At 43.3% G+C, this 23,147-nt stretch overlaps 2 protein-coding genes across 3 annotated transcripts in view; one reads left to right on the top strand and one right to left on the bottom strand.

The window, feature by feature from the left end:
• Nucleotides 1–11,950, bottom strand: part of cdc5l (CDC5 cell division cycle 5-like (S. pombe)) — a 48,543-nt gene extending 36,593 nt beyond the window's left edge. The window contains exons 1-3 of the mRNA XM_087979825.1: nucleotides 11,786–11,950; nucleotides 8,186–8,289; nucleotides 691–852 (exon numbers count right to left, since the gene is read on the bottom strand). Of these exons, the coding sequence (XP_087835951.1) occupies nucleotides 691–852; nucleotides 8,186–8,289; nucleotides 11,786–11,830 (311 nt within the window). The 5' untranslated portion in view covers nucleotides 11,831–11,950. The remainder of the gene's footprint in view (nucleotides 1–690; nucleotides 853–8,185; nucleotides 8,290–11,785) is intronic.
• A 4,229-nt stretch (nucleotides 11,951–16,179) lies between these two features.
• LOC122543791 (protein downstream neighbor of Son-like) overlaps nucleotides 16,180–23,147 on the top strand; it is a 55,705-nt gene continuing 48,737 nt past the window's right edge. For both annotated transcript variants that reach the window (XM_043682580.2, XM_043682572.2), the window contains exon 1: nucleotides 16,180–16,873. In XM_043682580.2, coding sequence (XP_043538515.2) covers nucleotides 16,558–16,873 — 316 coding nt within the window. In that variant the 5' untranslated portion in view covers nucleotides 16,180–16,557. The remainder of the gene's footprint in view (nucleotides 16,874–23,147) is intronic.

Genomic DNA, 23,147 nt, shown 5'->3' with positions numbered 1-23,147 from the left:
CCATTTTTGTACAATAATGTGCATTGACCCTTAACTTGGCCTAAGTTAATTTCTGCTCTGTAATTTGTATTTTTGTATATCTGGTTTAAATATGTGTTGATGTGCCTCTTGTGGAAGTTGGAACATATTTCGACATATCTAACATTTTTAGTATTTTTATCTGGTAGCTCCAGCACAATAAAGCTCACTCCTTATTTGTCTAACTTAAGAAAACTTGTTGGTTCATTTTTTTCCACCTACACAAACAGATAAGTACATGCTGAATTGGCAAACAGATCATTTTAAACGTTAAAAAAAACTCATAACAGAAAAGTAATAGCAAAGTTTAAAAAGTCAAGTTCCTAATTCAAACCACTGTGTTAATCAGAGAAACAAGATTGTTTCTCTGTGAAGACATGCAAAGACATTAGATTATTGACAGAAGTGTACTTAGCATTTATATTCAATTAAGAGTCTCTCACATAAAATTTCCCCAGGGTTTCAGAAGCCTTTTATTTCTATTTCTGCTGCATCATTTCACTCAATGAACACTTTGAAAATGTTCTTTCTACTCAATATAAGGAATAGTAGTCATATCATAATTAATTACACTTATGAATTCTTAATAATGCCACATTATACATCAATTTCTAATCAGAATTTAACTAAAGAAAACTGATTTTAAATATTAAATATTATCTATCAACTTACAGAAGATATTCATAATGTTCCAAACACTGGGCAGCTGTTCTGCCAATAATTGGAGCAATGGTTCTCCACTGTGTTGGCATGAGCTTTGCCAAATGCAGTAACTTTTCTTCTTCCTCCCTTGACCATTCTGTCTTTTTGATACTTGGATCCAGCCATTCATACCTTGTTTGTGAAAAAATGTCAAAAACATGATTTAAAATAACAAAAGGTTAGCTTAAAATTTCATTGATTTGTACTTAGCCATATCATTACTGTGACAAGCATACAACTTTAAAGTACCACAAGTGAATAACATTTTATTATAAGTAATTAAAATATACATAATGATCTGGAATTTTAAAATCATTGGTGGTAACATCAGTGTTTGGTATTGACTATGAAGCAGTCAATTGTAATGGGCCATTCTTAGAGATAGCAAACCAGGAAGTTAGGAGTAATAATCACTGGCAGTTAACTTGAAATTCTACATAGTGAAATAAACAATTATGATTTAAGATTGAAGTTAAAATATAATCAAACCTTCAAGTGATTTCAAAACTATGCAAAATTATCAAAATGAAAAGAGCTGACACTCTACACATGTAAATTAAACATCTTTCAGGGCCATTAAGAATGTTTAACAGTCATTTTCAACTTAACACATCATTAAAAGGTCAGTAACACCACACTTAGGAAGTTGTTACCTTTACAAGAGATTTCCCCCCCCCCCCCCAAGCAAGACTAACAGTGTCAGACTGGAAGGAAGTTTCACCCAGTTAAAAAAATAATCCTCTTGATGGCAAATTAAGTGAACTCAACTGAGAACTTCTGGGAAGCATAGAATCACGGACAACTTCGGGATTTCTATGTTATTCAACACATATACAGGCTCCAAAAATTGCTAATCTTGGTGTATCATGATAGAGGATGCTGATAGTTTCACTGACACTGTCACTATAAAATTTGGCCCAAAGCGAATTTGTTATTTTACTACCTATTTTGTGCAGTATTTTACCTATAATCACTGAAACATTATCTGCATTTCATGTATGCTATGAAGCAGAATGATGTTCAGTATCTGATAAATTAAAACTCGGCACACCAAATTTAAGATCATATCATAGTCATAGGCCTTAACTTTTGGTATTGCTAATTGACACACATACAAGTGATCTTTGATTATACGGTTTACGACATGCAGTTTACCAATTCATTTCTCATGGTGTTAATTCTTAAAGCCAATAAATTGATAGCTTTGACAATGAAACTTCACTTAAGGGATTAATTTGAAAAGAAAACCATTACAGTTTTTTTATGGTTTAGCTACTATTTTAATTCAACTCTGTACCTATATTTTTCCTAATCTATATGTTCAGAGATATTATCACACACCTCTGAAGGAGATGGTAAGGAAAAGCCAGGGAACTAGAGACCAGTGAGCAAGTGGGCAAGGTGTTGGAGGGAATCCTGAGGGACAGGACTTACAGGTATTTTGTCAGGTACGGACTCATTAGGGATAGTTAACATGGCTTTGTGCATTGGAAATCATAGCATGAACTTGATTAAGTTTTTTGAAGTATCAAAGCAGACGACGACAGAGTGGTGGATACAATCCTGATGGACTTCAGTAAAGGATTCCTCATGGTTAGCAAGGTTAGATCACATGAAATACAGGGAGACAGCCATTTGGATACACAACTGGCTCAAAGGTAGGGTGGTGGTGGAGGGTTGCCTTTCGAATTGGAGGACTGTGACCAGTCATGTGCCACAAGGATTGGTGCTGGGTCCACTGCTTTTCATCATTTATATAAATGATTTGGATGTGAACATAGACAGTATAGTTAGTAAGTTTGTAGATGACAGCAAATTGGAGGTATAGTGGACAACAAAGAAGGTTACCTCAAAGTACAATAGGATCTTGATCAGATGGGCCAATGGGCCGAGGAGTGGCAGGTGGAGTTTAATTTATGTAAATGCAAGGTGTTGCATTTTGGAAAGGCAAATCAGGGTAGGACTTATACGCAACGGTAAAATCCTAGGGAGTCTTGCTGAACAAACAGACCTTGGAGTGCAAGTGCATAGTTGCAGGTAGATACAATAGTAAAGAAGCCGTTTGGTATGCTTTTCTTTATTGGTCAGAGCATCGAATATAGGAGTTGGGAGGTCATGAAGTAGGACATTTGTTGGGCCACTTTTGGAATACGGTGTCCCAGTTCTGGTCTCCCTCCTATTGGAAGGATGTTGTGAAACTTGAAAGGATTCAGAAAAGATTTACAAAGATGTTGCCAGGGCTGGAGGGTTTGAGCTATAGGGAGAGGCTGAATAAGCTGGGGCTGTTTTCCCTGGAGTGTCAGAGGCTGAGGGCTGACCTTATATAGGTTTATAAAATTATGAGGGGTGTAGATAAGGTAAACAGACAAGCTCTTTTCACTGGGGTGGTGGAGTCCAGAAGTAGAAGGCATAAGGTTAGGGTGGAGGGGAAAATTTAAAAGGGATCGAAGGGGCAACCTTTTCACGCAGAGGGTGGTGCATGTATGAAATGAGCTGCCAGAGGAAGTGGTGGAAGCTGGTACAATTTCAACATTTAAAAGGCATCTGGATGGGTATAGAATACAAAGGGTTTAGAGAGATATGGGCCAAGTGCTAGTAAATGGAACTGAATTAGTTTAGGATATCTGGTCAGCATGGAAGAGTTGGACTGAAGGGTCTGTTTCCATGCTATACATCTCTGTGACTCTGAGGTAAGATTTGAACCTGGGTCTTCCATTCCATGGGTAGGGACATTACTGCTATGCCACAAGAGGGCCCCTTAAATCCACTAGTGAAACTAGAGATTGAACCAGGAATTTTTAGATCTTTCATGCTAAAATGCTCCAACTGAGCTATTTCAGCAACATCCCCACTTAGTCAACTTTGCATCATATTTGTAACTGTAGCTTATTTAGTTGATATCATGGTATGTAGTGTCATATGAGAAGATCATCTGACTCAAGCAGAAGACCAATTTTAAATAATTCCCATTGGTTAACTCAGTAACACGTTTAGCTAAAAATGAATTTGGAAAACAAGACTGACTTACCTAGGACATATTGTCAGGCAAATGTCACCAAGAACAGTGAAAATGATGGCTCTAATAGAATTGTGAACAAGGAATCAGAGTTAGCCACTCAGCCCTTTGAGACTGCTCTGCCCTTTGATAACGTCACGGCTGACCTAATATGAACCTCAACACTACGTGCCACATATCGTCGATAATCTTTCATCCTCATGGTCATCAAAAATCTATGCCCCGCTGCTTTAAATATTTGAAGATCTAGTTTCTACTTTTTAGGAAAGGAATTCCTCACACTCACATCAGTGTTTGCTCACGTCTGTTTTTACTAAGCTGCCACTTATCTTTAAACTGTGACTTTGTGCGAGCTTCTTCCATAAGTGGAAACATTCTTTCAACGTCCTACCAGTCAAGGCCCCTCAGCATCTTATGTTTCAACATTTCTGACTCTTCTAAACTCCTGAGGATACAAGGCTCATCTTCCTCATAAGGCAATCCACTCATTCCTGGTATCAGTCTAGTAAACCTCTCTGGACTGCTTCCAACAAATTAACATCCTTCCTGTAAGTAGTGACCAGTACTTTACTGTTGTTGAACAAAAAGACCAGGGGTTCAGGTACATAGTTCTTTGGAAATTGTATCACAGGTAGACAGTGTGGTTATGGCGGCATTTGGCATGCTTGCCTTCATTGCTCAGACTATTGAACATAGGAGTTGGGACGTCATGTTGAGGTTTTACAGGACATTGGTGAGGCCTGCACACAGTTCTAGTCACCCTGCTATAAGAAGGATATTACTAAATTGAAGAGGGTTCAGAAAAGATTTACAAGAATATTATCAGGGTTTGAGTTATAAGTAGAAGGTGTACATGATGGGATATTTTTATTAGAGCATAGGATGTTGGAGGCTGACCTTATAGAGGTTTATAAAATCATGAGGTGAACACCAAAGGTCTTTTCTGTAGTGAGTGAGTATTTGTGTTTGTGTGTGTGTGTGTGTGTGTGTGTGTTCAAATCTAGGAGGCATATTTTTAAGGTGAGAGGAGAAAGATGCAGTAGTTTGCTTGCTGTGCTGGAAGGTTTTCCAAAGTTTCATCACCATACTCGGCAACATCATCAGTGAGCCTCTGGTGAAGCGCTTGTGTTCTGTCCTGCTTGCTATTTATGTGTTTTTGTCTGTTAAGGTGGGTGATATCATTTCGGTTTTTCTTCTCAGAGGTTGGTAAATGGTGTCCAACTTGATGTGATTGTTGATGGAGTTCCAGTTTGAATGCCAGGCCTCTAGGAATTCACTAGGTAAACACAATGACTGCAGATGCAGGAAACCAGATTCTGGATTAGAGTGGTGTTGGAAAAGCACAGCAGCTCAGACAGCATCCAAGGAGCAGGAAAATCGACGTTTCGGGCAAAAGCCCTTCATCAGGAATACTGGTGGCAAGTTTTCTGCACGTCTGTCCACCACTTTGTATACCAATGCGATAGGAATGGACAAGCACCATGAATGAGCCATCAGCATCAAACAGCAGCAGACCAAGAAAAAGAAAAAAAAACAACCCTACTGGAAAAACTGGACAAGCTGACACAGAAGAACAGACAATTCAGAAGCTTGGATTAAAAAGCTATCAGCCAACCACTAACAGACACGGAAAAAGCCATCCTAATATGAGGGATGAACTACAGACATCCTAGTAAGAGGGATGAACTACAAGTAATATGATAACAGACAAAAAGGACTTCTTAGCAGTATTAGAATCAACCCTGAAAGTCAACGGACTCAGTATAAACCCAGCAGACCATGAGACAGATAGTTGCACCAGCACTAAACAGGAAATAGTACTGTACTTCTTCATCTGTATGTAAGGATACTAGTGGTAGCTGGCCATGTCTTTTGTTGGCTAGTTGGTGTTCGTGTATCCTGCTGGCTAGTTTTCTGCCTGAATGTCCGACGTAGTGCTTGTTACAGTCCTTGCAGGGTATTTTGTAAATGACATTTGTTTTGCTGGTTGTTTGTAGAAGGTCTTTTACGTTCATCAGTAACTGTTTCACTGCCATGCCAGGAACGTGCGTTTGATTCCAGCTTCAGGCGACAGTCTGTGTGGAGTTTGCACTTTCTCCCAGTGTTTGCGTGGGTTTCCTCTGGGTGCTACAGTTTCCTCCCACAAACCAAAGATGTGCAGGTTAGGTGAATTGGTCATGCTAAACTGTCCACAGTATTCAGGGATGTATATGTTAGGTGTATTGGTCGGGAGTAAGTATAGGGTAGTGGGTAGGGGATTAGGTTTGGGTGGGTTACTCTTCGGAGGGGTAGTGTGGACTTGTTGGGCTGAAGAGCCTGTTTGCACACTGTAGGGATTCTATATTCTATAAAAGAATTTTTCTTCTGCTGCTGGTAGTTCCTGGGTGCTGCAGTGTGTTGTGGCCCATTTAAATAATACCTGGATGCAGCTCCATTTGTGGGTGCCAGGATGATTGCTTCTATAGTTAAGTATCTGGTCTGTGTGTGTTGCTTTCCTGTAGATGCTGGTCTGCAATTCCCACTGACTGTTTTTTCCACTGTGACATCTAGGAAGGGTTGTTCTCCTCCCCTTTTGTGAAATGTAGGCCAGTAAGGATGTTGTAGTAGGTTTCCTCTAATTTGGTCTGTTTTGTGATGACAAAGGTGTCATTCACGTACTGGACCCAAAGTTTGGGTTGGATCGTGGAGAGGGCTGTTTGTTTGAGTATCTGCATTACTGCTTCTGCTAGGAATCCTGACATAGGAGATCCCACAGGTTTCTGTTAATTTGATTGTAGGTCTTGTCATTGAAGGTAAAGTGGGAAGTGAGGCACTGTTCTACTAGCTTGAGGATGCTATTCTTGTTGGTGAAGTTGGTGCTGTCTGGTGCTTGTGTCCTTGGTTCGTCTAGTAGTGAGGTCAGTTTTTCTTTGGCTGGTCTGATGTTAATTGATGTGCTTAGGGCTGTTATGTCAAAGGAGACCATTATTTCGTCCTCTTCTCTATTTTGGTGTCTTTGATGTCCAGGAATTCTGGGGTGGAATGGAGGAGTGGCATGAATCTTCTACTAGGTATTTCAGTTTTCAGTGGAGTCCCTTTGCTAGTCTGTATGTTGGTGTGCCGGGAACTGAGACTATGGGTCTGAGTGGGTCCCTGGTTTGTGTACTTTAGGTAATCTGTAGGAGCGAGGCGTGTTGGATCCCATCAGGTTTCATTTTCTGGACATCTGTCTTGTTAATTTCACCTGATTTATGAAGCTTCCTCAATGTAGCTGTAATAAGGTTTTCTAGCTGTGGAATTGAGTCAATCAAACCTGTTGGTAAGTGTTAGTATCTGAGCACCTTTTCAATGTACTGTGTTCTGTTTTGGATGACAGTCATGCAGGTAGGGTTACAACGTTTCTGTCTTTTCTGAGTTCTTTTGGGGTTTTCCTTTCCTGTGTGCTGAGGCTGTTCCCTTCCTTCTTCCTGCTTAGTGCTGGTGCAACTATCTGCCTGATGGTCTGCTGGGTTTCTACTGTGAGTCCGTTGACTTTCAGGGTTGATTCTAATACTGCTAAGAAGTCCTTTTTCTCCGTATCGCTTTAGTTGTAGTTCATCCCTTTTTCCATGTTTGTTTGTGGTTGGTTGATAGCTTTTTAATCCAAGCTTCTGAAGTGTCTGTTGTTCTTCTGTGTGAGCTTGTCCAGTTTTTCCTGTAGGGTTGTTTTTTTTCTTTTTCTTGGTCTGCTGTTGTTTGACGCTGATGGCTCATTCTAGTATGCTTGTCCATTCATGGTCGATTGCATTCGTGTACAAAGTGGTGGACAGATATGCAGAAAACTAGCCACCAGGATACATGAACACCAACTAGCCACCAAAAGACATGACCCACTATCGCTAGTATCCTTACATACAGACGAAGAAGGACAGCACTTCGACTGGGACAAGACAATCATCCTAGGACAGGCTAAACTGAGACATACACATGGATTCCTAGAGGCCTAGCATTAAAACTGGAACTCCATCAACAACCACATCAAGTTGGACACCATTTACAAACTTCTGAGAAGAAGAACTGGAAATGATATCACCCACCTTAACAGACAAAAACACATAAACAACAAGCGGGACAGAACACAAGCGCTTCACCAGAGGCTCGCTGATGATGTTGCCGAGCATGGTGGTGAAATTTTGGAAAACAAACCTCCCAGCTCAGCGAGCAAACTTCGAACATGAAGACGTTTGCACAGTACATGAGTAGGAAAGGCTGAGCGGGATATGGACTAGACACAGGGCAAGTGGGAGTAGATTACTTTGAGAAACTTAGTTGGCACAGATGAGTTAGACTGAAAGGTGTGTTTCCCGTGCTGACTGTATGACTCTCTCAAAAAATGTGTGATGGATTGCAATATCTGACAACTATTCTGGGCTTATTAACAGATTTAAATAACAATTTCTAATACAACGGGGGAAAAAATATAAAACTTACCATCTAGCTTTGCATTGTTTGGCTGACTTCCTGTGCAGCAGAGATGCAATACGAGACCACTGGTTTTTGCCATATTTCATAACCGCTGCTTTAAGAATCTCATCCTAAAATAACAATAGCATTAATAATAAGAGCTTAAACATTTAAAGCAAGTAAATCTGTTTAGCATAAAAGACACTAACATTGGTAGGATAGATATGAAGAGGATGCAATTATGGGTGAATCTAGAACAAGAAGTTGTAGTGAAGCAATTCATAGGTGAATAATTTCTCTACAGAGGTCACATAGTGCTTGACAGACTGACTGAACTTCTCTGGGGACATAACCAGCAAGGTGGATAATGGGCTATATCTAGGCTTCCAGAAAGCATTTGACAAGCTGCTGCATAAAAGACTGATCCGGAAAGTTAGATCTCAGGGGTTAAGGGTAGAGTTCTTGCTTGGATAGAGGACTCTCTGATTAGCAGAAAGCAGAGTTAGGATAAATGTCCTTCCTTAGATGGCAAATTGTAACTAATGGAGTGCCACAGTTTTTGGACCTCAACTACTTACAATTTATATAAATGATCTGTAAGCAGGGACAGAGTGTAACATAGCAAACTTCTCGGATGATACTAAAATAAGTGCGAAAGGCAGCAGTGATGAGGAGATAAACTGTTTACAGATGGATATTGATAAACTAGGAGAATGGGACAGAACTGGGCAGATGGAGTTTAATGTGGATAAGTGTGAGATTGCCCATTTTGGCTGGAAAACTAAAAGGGCAAATTATTATTTAAATGGGAAGCTGACTCAAAGTGTGTCAGTGCCAAGTGATCTGGGTGTCTTTGTGCATGAATTTCAGAAAGTGGATGTGCAAGTGCAGCAAATATTAGGAAAAGCAAATGGAATCCTGGTAGTTATTGCAAAAGGGTTGGACTCAAAGTAAACAAGTGTTGTTACAATTATCAAAGGCACTGGTGAGACCACAGCTGCAATATTGTGTCCATTTTTGGTCTCCTTACTTGAAGGAGGATGTGGTGGCACTGGATGCAGTTCAGAGAAGGTTCTCCAAGTTGATTCCAAGGATGAAAGGGCTGTCATACGAGGAGCTGTTGAATAGCTTGGGTTTGTATTCACTGGAGTTCAGAAGAATGGGGGGAATCTGATTTGAGGTAGATAAAATGCTAAAGACGATTGATAAAGGTGGATGTTAATCAGATGCTCTCTCTTCTGGGACAGTTGTGCACAAAAGGATATAGTGAAAGGAGATGGGTTCAAAATTGAGAAGAAGAGAAACTACTTCTGACAGAGGGTTGTGAATCTGTGAAACTCATTGCCCCAGGGTGCAGTGGAGGGAGAATCAATCAAAAGATTCAAGAAAGAAGAAAAGCAGGATAAAAGAGTATGGGGAGCAGGCAGGAAAGTGGTGTTGAGACCAGGATAAGATCAATCATGATCATGTTAAATAGTGCAGCAGGCTCGAAGGGTTGAATTGCCTACTCCCATTCCTAATTCCTATATCTTGCAAATCTTAGCAGGACTTATACACTTAATGGTAACGTCCTAGGGAGTGTTGCTGAACAAAGAGACCTTGGAGTGCAGGTTCATAGCTCTTTGAAAGTAGAGTCGCAGGTAGATAGGATAGTGAAGACGACGTTTGGTATGCTTTCCTTTATTGATCAGAGCCTTGAGTATAGGAGTTGGGAAGTCACGTTGCAGCTGTACAGGACATTGGTTAAGCCTTTTTTGGAATATTGCTTGCAATTCTGGTCTCCTTCCTATCGGAAGAATGTTGTGAAAGGGTTCAGAAAAGATTTACAAGGATGTTGCCAGGATTGGAGGATTTGAGCTATACAGAGTGGCTGAATAGGCTGGGGCTGTTTTCCCTGGAGTGTCAAAGACTGAGTGGTGACCTCATAGGGATTTATAAAATCATGAGGGGCATGGATAGGATTTTCCCTGGGGTGGGAGAGTCCAGAACTAGATGGCATAGGTTTAGGGTGAGAGGGGAAAGATATAAAAGGGACCCAAGGAGCAACTTGTTCATGCAGGGGGTGGTGCGTGTATGGAATGAGCTCCAGAGGAAGTGGTGGAGGCTGGTACAATTGCAACATTGAAAAGGCATCTAGATGGGTTTGGAGGGATATGGGCCAAGTGCTGGCAAATGGGACTAGATTAGGTTGGGGTATCTGGTCGGCATGGAGGAGTTGGACCAAAGGGTCTGTTTCCGTGCTGTAAATCTCTATGACTTCTCATTATAAATTCCCATGAGTATAGGCCCAACTTTACTCAACCTCCCCTCATAAGAAATTCCCTCCATACCTAGTGCCAGCCTGGTAAAACTTCTGTGAACTATGTTAATATTTCCTTCCTTCGGTAACAGTTCACAGTTTTCCAGGTGTGGTCCGACTGGTGCCTTGCATATTTTTAGCAAAACATCCCTACTTTTAAAATCCATTCCCTTTGAAATGAAGTGTGATTCTGGAAAAGCACAGCATGTCAGGCAGCATCCAAGGAGCAGGAGAATTCACATTTCGGGCATAAGTCCTTCATCAGCAATCCTGATGAAGGGCTTATGCCTGAAACGTCGATTCCCCTGCTCCTTGGATGCTGCCTGACCTACTATGCTTTTCCAGCACCACACTCTCAACTCTGATCTCCAGCATCTGCAGTCCTCACTTTCTTCTTTGAAATGAAGGCGAACGATCTATTTGTCTTCACTGTTCTGAACACAGATGCTAACTTGAGATTTGTGGACTTCGTAATTCAATTGATCCTTGAATTAAAACTCTGCCGGTGTCTTCTTTAACATAAGAGATCCCAGTGCAAGAAAGTGAAACATTTTTGGCACCCAGTTTCACAGATCACACCCCGGGATTCCAATAACTTACTGGTGTGAGAAAAGAACCTCAAGCTGCAACACTGTGGGATAAAGTGTAATAAAGGTAAAATCGCCATAATCTTAGCAGAAATAGGGCAGTGTTCTCAATAGAGGCATGATGTGGAGATGTCGGTGTTGGACTGGGTTGAACAAGGTCAAAAATCACACGTCACCAGGTTACAGTCCAACAAGTTTATTTGAAAACACAAGCTTTAGGAGCGCTTGTGTTTTCAAATAAACCTGTTGGTCTATAACTAGGTGTTGTGTGATTTTTGACTTCATTTGAGGAAGACGACTGGTGGGGGTTTATCTGCAGGTCATCATGCCTCAGGTGAGAGGAAGAAAATGAGGAGGAGAGTCCTTCAATGGTAACCTCAGCTGGTGCGAGAACCTCACCTTGCATTATACATAGCCAAGGAGGCGGCAATTCCAGGGTGAACATCAAACAAAAATCCCGTCCCTAAAAGAGCGACCTTAGTCAGGACCTAAATCACGAGAAACTTTTACTCGATAAAAGACACCCAGGAGATTGGTATAATTTTGGCCGTGGCAAGGGGAAAAGATCAAGAAAATCCTCAACGTCGCCCGATGAAAACACTGAAACGCAACCAGGAAATACCAGCACCAGCTCGGGGAAGGGAGAGAAGGACCCGGCCTCTGGACCCAGCCAGCGGACAGGCGAGTGGGGAGGGGGTGGACCTCGGTGTCCGGGCCTATCGCACAGGCCCCGCCGCTCACCTCCGTATTCCTCCAGACACCCCCTTTAATCATTATCCGCGGCATCTTGGCGCTCAATGAGAGATCCGAGGAGAACCTCGGCAGCTGCAAACGGTGAAAATTGGGTCAGGTTAGTCGTTCAACCTTAAACCCAGCCCCTGGGCTGCAGCTTCGGCCCTCGGTGCAGCAACGGCCAGAGAGACGACAAGGAGCACACACCGCTCCCAAGGTAATCCGCCGCTGCCACCATGAGCGCCACCAAGCCTGGCTGACTGACACTGCACCATTCCACTCCTTTCACAACCTGACACTGGACAGAACAGCTTTCAGCAACCTCACCCTAAACACAAATCCTAGTTGGTGGGAAATAATGATACAGCACGGAAAATGAAAACCCTTCGATCCAACTGGTCCATGCCGACCAGGTTTCCCTAACTAAAGTACTCCCATTTGCCTGCGGTTCACCTATATCCCTCTAAATCTTTACTATTCATGTAGCTGTTCAAATGTCTTTTAAATGCAACTGTACCTGCATTTACCACTTCTTCTGGCAGTTCATTCCACATATGCACCACTCTCTGTGTGAAAACATTGCCCCTCAGGTGCGTTTTAATTTTTTCCCTTCTCATCTTAAACCTCTGCTCTCTAAGGTGAGAGATTTAAAAGGGCAACGTTTTCACATAGGGTGGTTAGGCAAGATTGGGGCCTCTGAGAGGGAATAGCAGAAGTTTCCGCTGAGGCAGGTTTATTGAAGGAGTTCTCTCGCCTAGTTCCAGGGTTGGTCCTGGCAGCCTAGTCCAAGTCAATGTGGTCTCAATGGTATGGAGAAACAGTGACCTTCTCTGCTCTGACAGGGTAAGTGCTCTGCTCCACTTTCTGCTGCCTGACATTTAATCACTTCACTACTGCACTGACCTTGCAACAAGGTTCATGATCTGCACTATCACTTCCCACATTCATCCTTGTTTCCTCTAACCTCCCACAGCATTAAACCCAAATGGCTTCTGCACTGCCCATGCACTCACCCAGGACACCTATTGACTACCTGCACCAGCAGTACCTTTTGGGTGAAAGATGTTTCCTCAAATCCCTTCTAAGTCTCCTGTTCCTTATCTTAAATTTATTGTCCTAGTTGTTGATTCCTCTACTAAGGTGAAAAGCTTCTATGTACTTACTATACTATATCTATGACTCTCATACTTTTTGTATACCTCAATCACATACCCTCTCAGCCTTCTCTGCTCTATGGAAAGCAACTCCAACCTACTCAAACCTACTCAATCTCTCTTTGTAGCTGAATTGCTCCAGCCCAGGTAACATCCCGTTGAATCTCTTCTAAGAATCATAGAATTCCTATAGTGTGGAAGCAGGCCATTCAGCCTATTGAGTCCACACTAACCCTCTGAAGAGTATCATACCCCCATACCCTATCCCTGTAATCCTGCATTTCCCATGCCTAATTGACCTAGCCTCACATCCCTGGATACTACAGGCAATGTAGCATGGCCAATCCATCTAACCTGCATGACTTTGGACTCTGAGAGGAAACCGGAGCACCCAGAGGAAACCCATGCAGGTACGGTAAAAATGTGCAAACTCGCTCAAGGTTGGGATCAAACCCGGGTCCATGTTGCTGCGAGGTCGCAGTCATCATACCATTCCAGCTCACAGCTGGAGGACAGTCTCCGTCATGTTCAACCCTCATGAGGGCTCTTCCTCAGAACTTGTCCTTTTGAGTGTATCAGTTGCTGCCAACTTTTTTCCAGGTATGCCAGTTTGAAGAAGTTCTCCTCTTCTCTCCAACAGGATTTTCCTTTTCAACCTACAGCTTCTCCACGTTCAATGCTTTCTGTCTCCAGTTCTGAAAAAGTCATACCAGACTTGAAACTTAACTCACATTCTCGCTCCACAGATGCTGCCAGACCTGCTGAGTTTCTCCAGCATTCTCTGTTTATTCCATTTCCCTCCAGTTCGGAGCTGACCTTTCCAAATAACAAGAATATTAATCATGAGCCTTCAATATAAGTTTTTATAGACTCCCTACAGTGTGGAAACAGGCCATTTGTCCCAACAAGTCCAGACCAACCCTCTGAAGGGTAATCAACTCCCCTACCACTCTATATTTATCCCTGACTAAACTACATATCCCTGAACACCATGGAAAATTTAGTATAGACAATTCACCTAACTTGTATATCTTTGGATTGTGGAAGGAAACCCACATAGACAGCAAGTGAATGTTATCTGAGGCAGAATTGAACCTGGGTCCTCAGCAGTATGAGGTAGTCGTGCTAACCACTGCACCATCATAATTTTCTCTGGTGCAATCATATTCGTCCAACAGTGAGGAGACCGGAACTGCACACAGTACTCCAGCTGTGGCTTAATATCTTATACAGCACAATCATTACCTCCCTACCTTTGTACTCAATGCCTCAACTAATAAAGGCAAGTATCTCTTACACCTTCTACCCTGTCCTGCTGCCTTCAAATATCTATGGATATGCACACCAAGATCCCTGTGATTCTCTGTATTTCCTAAGGTCCTACATTCAACATATACCCCTTCGCTTTGTTAGACCTCTCAAAATGTATCACCTCTCACTTTTCATGATTAAATTCATTTTGCCACTGTTTAGTCCATCTTGCCAGCACATTCAGCAACAGTTTCAACCATTAAAGTTTATTTACAATTGGCCACTGGACTTGGAATGTTAAGTCCACATTAGAGTGGTGCTGGAGAAGCACAGCAGGTCAGACAGCATCCGAGGAGCAGGATAATGTTAAGTCTGTTTCTCTTTTTTCAAATGCTGCCGGCTTGCTGAGTTAGTCCAGCAATTTCTATCTGTATGGGTAAGGGCCACAAGGATCAGTGCTGGGTCCACTACTTTTCATCATATATATAAATAATTTGGATGTGAGCTGAAGAGGTATAGTTAGTAAGTTTGCAGATGACACCAAAATTGGAGGTGTAGTGAACAACAAAGCTTACCTCAGATTACAACGGGATCTTAATCAGATGAGCCAATGGGCTGAGGAGTGGCATACAGAGTTTTAAATAAATGCAAATCTTAACAGGACTTATACACTTAATGGTAAAGTCCTAGGGAGTGTTGCTGAACAAAGAGACCTGGGAGTGCAGGTTCATAGCTCCTTGAAAGTGGAGTCACAGGTAGATAGGATAGTCAAGAAGGCGTTTGGTATGCTTTCCTTCAATGGTCAGAGTATTGAGTACAGGAGTTGGGAGGTCATATTGTAGGTGTACAGGACATTGGTTAGGCCACTTTTGGACTATTGTATGCAATTCTGGTCTCCTTCCTATCGGAAAGATGTTGTGAAACTTGAAATGGTTCAGAAAAGATATACAAGGAAGTTGCCAGGCTTGGAGGATTTGAGCTATAGGGAAAGGTTGAATAGACTAGGGCTGTTTTCCCTGCAGCATTGGAGGCTGAGTGGTGAACTTACAGAGGTTTATAAATTCATGAGGGGGCATAAATAGGGTAAATGAGGTGGGGAGTCCAGAACTAGAGGGCATTAGGGTGAGAGAGGTTGTGGTGTCTGTAAGAGAGAGTGTACGTATGTGAGTGTAAAGTGGTCTAAGTCTGTGAGAGGATGCACGTGAGAGTGTGGGTGTGTGTGTGTCTATAGAAGTATGTGTGAGTGTCTGTGTTTGTGTAGGAGTGTCTATTTGTGTGTATAGTGCAATAGTGGTCATCTGTAGTGTGACATGAATCCAAGGTCCCAGTTGAGGCCCTCCCTATGGGTACGGAACTTAGCTATCAGCATCTGCTCGGCCACTTTTCGCAGCAGGCACTCCTACACACACACACAGACATGCACACAGACACACACACACACTCCCACACGCATCCTCTCACAGACTGATCATTTTACACTCAAACACACACATATACACCCTGTCTCACAGACACTCACAACCACCCACCTGAGACACATACACACACATGCATCTTCTCACAGACTTAGACACTCTACACTTACATACACACACATATATACACTCTCTCTCACACTCACAATCCCCCACCACAGACAGACAGACACAACCCACATGCACACATATACATATACATTTGTGGGATGAATTTGTACTTGCAGAGTTACATTGTACTTTTCTCAAAAACTGCATGAATCCATATAAGACTCTGTTAACTCACTTTTTAGGTTAGAATCAGTCTAAACATTATGGCACAGACAGGGAACTTTGGGGGGGGGGGGGAGGGGCGAACACCTTCAACATATTATCTGGCTGACACCAATTGTTCCAGTTAACCTGAGAATGTAAATTTTAAAAAATGATTTGTGATTTACATATGAAAGAATTGAAACTTTCATGGTATTCGAACAGATGAAAGACTCAACAAACAATCAAGGTTTTTCCAATTTATAATTTAATTTACATCACACTAAACGTTTGCTATAAATTCTGTGTCTTACAATTGTGTTCTTCACAACCACCTGATGAAGGAACGGCGCTCCGAAAGCTAGTGCTTCCAATTAAACCTGTTGGACTATAACCTGGTGCTGTGTGATTTTTAACTTTGTACATCCCAGTCCAACACCGGCATCTCCAAATCATCAGAGTTTGACAGTGTGGGGGAACAGGTGGGAGAACTACGACTCCCATGATGCCTTGGGTGAGGGCGGGGGAGCAGTGCGCATGTCCCGCCGGCGTTGCCGCGGTGTAGGCTGGGAGGTGAGTTCCATTCTCACCCCCCCCACTTCCCCTCTCCATTTCCCCTGCCGGAGACCCAGGCCAGTTCCCGGTGACCATGGTGGGCACCTATTGTTGTGTGCCGGGCTGCTTCAACAACACCCTCAAGAACAAGGAGCTCTCTTTTCACGTCTTCCCCAAGGACGAGACGCTGCGCGGTGTTTGGATCAGTAACCTGTCGCGTTTGGACGAGAGGAAATTCAGCGTGTGGCAGCCCAAAACCCATCACAAAGTCTGCGACGCCCACTTCGCCGGAGGCAAGAAGACCTACATGAACAATGTGCCCATCGTCTTCCCCGTGAAGGTCGAGAGGTCCCGCAGGAAGGAGCAGGCCAAGCTCCTGCTGCTGGGTGCCAAGGAGGTTACCCCACCAGGTACACTCCACACATGCAGCAGCAGATGGACCACCCCGCACCCAGTGGTCAGGTCAAAAGTTTATAAATCCCTGTTAAATTTAGCATCGAAAATAGCACACACGTTGAAAATTCTGATTTAAAAGATTTAAAGTAATCCGTTTGGTCACGGGGAGTAGCGGCCAGGTCTGTATCCTAAAAAGAATTCGCTCCCTTGTAAATCACTTGCACGGATGTGGAGGTTTCCATTTGAAATGCCTGATCTGCAGTCTGTTGTTTACAGTGTAATCTGACTTCTTCAGCTGTGTAACTGTTAGATAACTCGCTGGTTTTTATTGAGCGTTTCGTGATGACGTCGTGTTTTTCAAATGGATCTGGGATACAGTTGGTTTAATTTTGGCTTCCTCCATAATACCGTTCTCTACTAAGAAAACAGGAAATCGCTGTGTTCCATTGACACTCGGTGACTGGTAGATGTTTGACTGCTGTTCTGGGATACTTTCCTTTTTTTTTCGACTTCCCTTTGTAGGTCGAGCAAAAAATCTCATAAATAAGAGGAATGTTGAAAAAAGAATCAAGATTACCCCCCACCGTTCCCATGCCACATCCTTGGCAGAAATTCCCCTAAGGGCACTTTCAGCTCCGTTACACATTCTGCTGCTAGTCGCATAAAACATTGCAATGCACTGCTGTCGTTATTTCATGAGGATAGTGAGGTGGAGTTTGAAATGACGAACAGCTATTAGTTTAGTGGTAGCATATTCTGCACTATGACAGATCTATTGGTCAGCGCTGATATTCATGAGCTTTGTTACACAAAGCTTACTGAATACAGCAGAGTTCAACGCTATTGTCATTTTTAAACTTTTAACAACCACAATATTTTATTTGCATCTGATTTGAATGTCTTTGTTATAATTCAGTCTACCCTATATGAGATTCTCATGTGGTTTCAGGTGTTTTGGCCAGATGTCAGCCTTAAGTATTATTTTGGCTTAATTGTTAGATTAGTTTCTAGGAATATTTCCTCTGCTTTTATTACTGAACATTATTTGACAAGCATAATGATACCAATTTAGAATTATCAAGGAAATAATATCAGCAAACGTTGATTGTACCCAACTCAGGTTGCTCAGAAAATGAAATTTGCCTTTAAAAGTATGATGGCATTGTGGTTTTGCTATTAGATTAGTATTCCAGTCAATTTGTACATTGAATTCTGGGGAATTCAAATTCAGTTCATTAATATTAATACAAAGGAATTAAAAGCTCTTATTAGCAATGGTGACAACTAAAACTGTTGTTTTGTGTGAAATCCATCTGGTTCACTAATGTGCTTCAGGGAAGACCATCAGCTGTCTGTATCTGGTCTGTCCTATATATGATTTCACACCTACAGCTATGACTCTTATCTATCCTCTGAAATGGTCCAGCAAGAGCTCAACCATATCATAACTGCTGTGGAAGATAATGAAATTAACCTCAGCACAGGATTCAGACTCTAGAAATGCATACCCATCCAGTTGCTGCAAAGTCCTTCTCACAAACAGCTGGGTACTTGGGAGAATTGGCCCATAATGTAATCAGGAGAAAGTGAGGACTGCAGATGCTGAATATCAGAGTCGAGAGTGTGGTGCTGGAAAAGCACAGCAGGTCGGGCAGCATCCGAGGAGCAGGAGAATTGAGGTTTCGGGCATAAGCCCTTCATCATGAACTATTGTTATCAGCCCTCATGAAGTCCCAAAGCATTACTTCAAATGAATCTCCTGATTACCACCTACTTCCCTCCCTTGACTGATGAATCAGTACTCCCTCATTTGAACACCCGTTCCAGAAGTGACAAGGGTGGCAAGGGCATGGTAAATGTGTGAGAATGCAGGGACACTGGTGCGAAACCAGGATAGAAACATATGTTTGCCCATTCTACCAATACTTATTACTGAGCATCTACTCATGAAGGTATTGGTAGAAATGAGCTGTGTAGTCCCTGTGAACAAAAGGTTATGCAGGCCTACAAAATACAGTCATTGATAGTGGTGTGCAATTAAGCAGCTAATCTATCATTGTCACCATCCTGAATTATATTGGAGGCCATCACATCAGTGCAGTGTTGCACATGAAGTATTTGTATCCATCTTCAGGCAGAAGTGGAATGTGGACAATCTAGATCAGTTTCTTCATCTGGTCTGCACTATCACAGATGCCACTGTTCAGCCAAATCACATGAAATTAAAAAAAACACCATGTGGTATCTAGATATAGCTGAACATAATGGATACTGCAAAGGCAGTGGATCCTGGCAGGTGACCATTAAAGATGCCTATCGCTCCATCCCATCTGTATTCCTCTTACAAAAACAGAAGTTGCTTGAAAAGCTCAGCAGGTCTGGTAACATCAGTGCAGAGAAATCAATTAACATTTCGGGTCTGATGACCCCTCCTCAGAACTGGTGGTAGTTAGAAAAATGTCGATTTTTTTTTTATGGAGAAGATAGGGTGAGGGCAGGGGCAAAGGAGTAAATGATAGGTGAGGATAGAGCCCGAAGAGAGAGAAGGACAGTTGGACAGACAAAGGAGTTGATAATTATCTGGCTAGGAGGGTGAATAGCTGTTAATGGAGACTGTTAGTGGCGAACAATAGGTAGTGTGTAATGGCAGGCTATGTAATTATAATGGGGTGGGAGCTCTGACGTTGGGAAGTTCAGGCCCTGAAATGATTGAACTCAATATTGAGGCCAGAAGGCTGCAGCGTCTTTCCCCAAGCAGAAAATGAGGTGTTGTATCTTCCAGCTTGCGCTGTGAACAGGGCAGCAAACCTGAGGCAAAGATGTTGGCCAGGGAACAGGGTGATGTGTTGAAGTGGCAGGCAACTGAAAGCTCAAGGTCTTTTTTGCAGGCAGAATGTAGACATACTGTGATGTGGTCACCCAGTCTACGCTTCGTTTCCCCAATGTAGAGGAGGCCACATTGTGAGCAGCGAATGCAGTAGGCTAAATTATTGAAAGTGCAGGTAAAGTGCTGCTTCACCTGGAAGGTATATTTGAGCCCTTGGATACCAAGGAGTGAGGAGGTAAATGGGCAAGTGTTGCACCTTTGGTTGCACGGGAAGGTGCCATGGGGCTGTGGGGGTTGGAGGGGTATTGGGAGTGAAGGAAGAGTGGACCAACGTGTCCTGGAGTGAACGTTCCCAGTGAAAGGTGGTCAAGGGAGGGGAGGTGAACGTGTGTCTGGTGGTAACATGTCACTGGACGTGGCAGAAATTACACTTAATGATCTTCTCAATGTGAATGTTGGTGGGATAGTAGGTAAGCACTATCGCTGTTGTGGGAGGAAAGGGAGGGGGTGAGAGCGGAAGCAAGGGAAATGTGTCAGACCCAGTTGAGGGCCCTGTTGACAATAGTGCTGGGAAATCCTTGGTTGAGGAAGAAGGTGGACATTTCAGAGGTTCCCCTGTCAAAGTTGGCCTCATCAAAACATATGCAATTGAGATGGAGGAATTGAGAGAATGGAATGGAGTCTTTACCGGAAGCAGGGTGTGAGGATGTATAGTCCAGGTAGCTGTGGGAGTCAGGGGGGTTTGTAGTGATATTAGTGGCCAGTCTATCCCTAGAAATAGAGTGGAGGTGCCAGTGTTGGACTGGGGTGGACAAAGTTAAAAAATCACACAACCCCAGATTATAGTCCTACTGATTTAGTTGGAAGTACAAGCCTTTGGAGCATTGACTAGCTACCTGACGAAGGAGCAGTGCTCGAAAAACTTGTACTTCCAAGAAATCTTTTGGACTGTGACTTAGTGTTATGTGATTTTTAACTTTGCCCAGATGTGAAAACAGAGGTGTCAAGGAAGGGAGGAGTCAGAATGAGGACAGGGTGGAAATCCTGCAGTCCTCTGGCCTCAGTTCCAGATGCTGCCTGACCTACTGTGCTTTTCCAGCACCACTCTAATCTAGACTCTAAACACAACTCTAAACATAGCCTGCCATTATACACTATCTCCATTGTTAGCCACTAACAGTCTCCTTTAACAGCTATTTACCCTCCTAGCCAGATGTTTTAAAAAAATTCTCAAGGTCAAGGACCAGGCTCGCAGGAAAGTAGTCTGACACAGAACAAACAGCCAAGAGGCGAGTCTGCTAGAATATAGTTTTATTCCCCGCAGTGTCCCCACAACCAGTCTCGTACTTACAACGGGTCTGGTTTATACTCACTCTACGTGTTACCAAAACTGGGAGCCGTCAGTTCTTGTAGAGCGGTTGCCAACAACCCACGCTCGGCGGTTAAACGTAACCCCGGAGCAGACTCACCGAACTGGAGACTTCTCCAGCTGATATACCCTTTTCCAGATATAAACATTCATGTGAACAGCAGAGCAAGGCTAAAAAACACATTCCATTCTGGTTACATACAGATAAGAAGATTCACACGGGAAGGTGTATAACAAGATTCACACGGGACTAAGCGACACCTTCCATTTTCGGTTAGATTCACACATGTATTGGGACACAATTTTAACCCTTTCACCACATTCCACTGCTTGGCCCAATACATGTGTTGCATAATGATTCACACATGTATTGGGACATAATTTTACACCACATTCCACTGCTTGACCCAATACATGTGTTACATTATGCCCATATGTATTCTTTCTAACAAGCGCCTACGTACACGCCAAATATACAAGCAAGTCAGGACATTACAGCATGTTAAAATCACCAGGACCGCTACCAGGATCGACAAGGGTGGGAACAGGAATGTCCCCGCAGTGGAGGACATACCACTCAATATGTCCCACCAATGATGAGCTGACTCCACGTCCACTACACGGGCAGCATGTACTACCTCCTGTCCATGTATAAAGGTAGACACCGTAACCTTGGTGACATTGGTTTGATGTTTTCGTAATATCTGCTTAAGCTCCTCGGATCGGTCCAATGCCCGCTTAAACCGATCCAGGGAAATGTTCCAGGGGTTCCTCAGCACTTTCCACTGCACCTTGGTAAAGTGGCGAGCACTGCTATAAGTGGTCAACAAATAGGTGTGATTCTGCCAGTGCCACTGATAGACATTTGAGAGGCATCCCGAGAACGGTGCTGAGGGAAGCATAGGATGTGGATTATTGGTAGCCACACAGAGCGTGTGTGGCCCAACCTGCCACATCATGTCCCTTGGAGTCTCAACAGTCCATTCGCACAGGGCCGTTCCCTTAGTCAAGCAAGGGTCCCGATACCTGTCCATCAGTAGGCAAGTTTTCCCCTGATCAGTCTGTTCACAAGCGGACAGATCATAGGTAATATTGGTATCTGGGCTAAACCACTGTCCCCTTGTCTTCAGAAAATAATATCCAGAAGATGTAATCACTGGTAATACATAATATCGACAGACCGTAACAGTGTGGGTTACATTCATGGTAACAAAGTATCCGTTACACATAGTTGCGTTACACCATGTTCGCTCTGGATGGGTTATCATCCACAATTTCTCAGATACATTCCATAGTCCCCTCCACGCCTGTACATTGGGGGATGTTACCACACACAAAAAGCGTTCTTTCTGTATTTGAGCATGCAACATTTGAATATGACAGGCAGTCCAATTTAACTGAGCCGTAATGTTCTCAAACAGTTCCTGAGTGGCGCCCCAGACATCCAGTTCCCATTGCAGAGATCGTATCATTATTTCAGCTGTCTCTCCTTGAGTCATCATTACGGATGGCATCCACCTTCCAATAGTATGTAGTCCTTGTGAGGTGGCCTGTCCCGTGTTAGATAATTTAGTACGGGTTACCTCAGAGTCAATGGCATTCGAGATACCCATAACAGTTCCTGCGCCTCCCAGCAGGGTGTCGTACCACGCTCGTCGCCGCCTCTTGGTATGACACTCGGGTATGAGGGGCAACTGTACCCGCCAATGAACATCAGTGTGCAGTACCGCCCGGGCCATCTGTTGACAAGTCGACATAATAGGGGCCAACTGTGTTCGATGCGACCGCACGCCCCCCGTGGCACCCCTCTTCGGTGCTGGCCCGCCCCGCGTGGGGTTTAATAACGCCTCAGACGGGGCGTTCGTCGAGGGCAGTACCATTATTAACCACATGAATCGATGACGATTCCGAATATCGGTGGCATTGCGCAGCCACAGATCTTCCCCCCGAGCTGTGACGCTCCAATGAGTCCCCGTTGTCCCGCATGTCTGGGTGCGTCGGTCCCACAAACACGTCTTGACTTGGGCATTTACCACCAGGGTGCAATTAGGCGGTATGAACGATATGTCATATTTTTCCCCATCCCGGCGCA

This window comes from Chiloscyllium plagiosum, unplaced genomic scaffold (assembly GCF_037043375.1).
Source record: "Chiloscyllium plagiosum isolate Xiang-an unplaced genomic scaffold, Cpla_swu_hap1 HiC_scaffold_3, whole genome shotgun sequence".
Lineage (NCBI taxonomy): Eukaryota > Metazoa > Chordata > Chondrichthyes > Orectolobiformes > Hemiscylliidae > Chiloscyllium > Chiloscyllium plagiosum.
The sequence above is the reverse complement of the archived record's forward strand: the minus strand, read 5'-3'. Positions and strand labels throughout refer to the sequence as shown.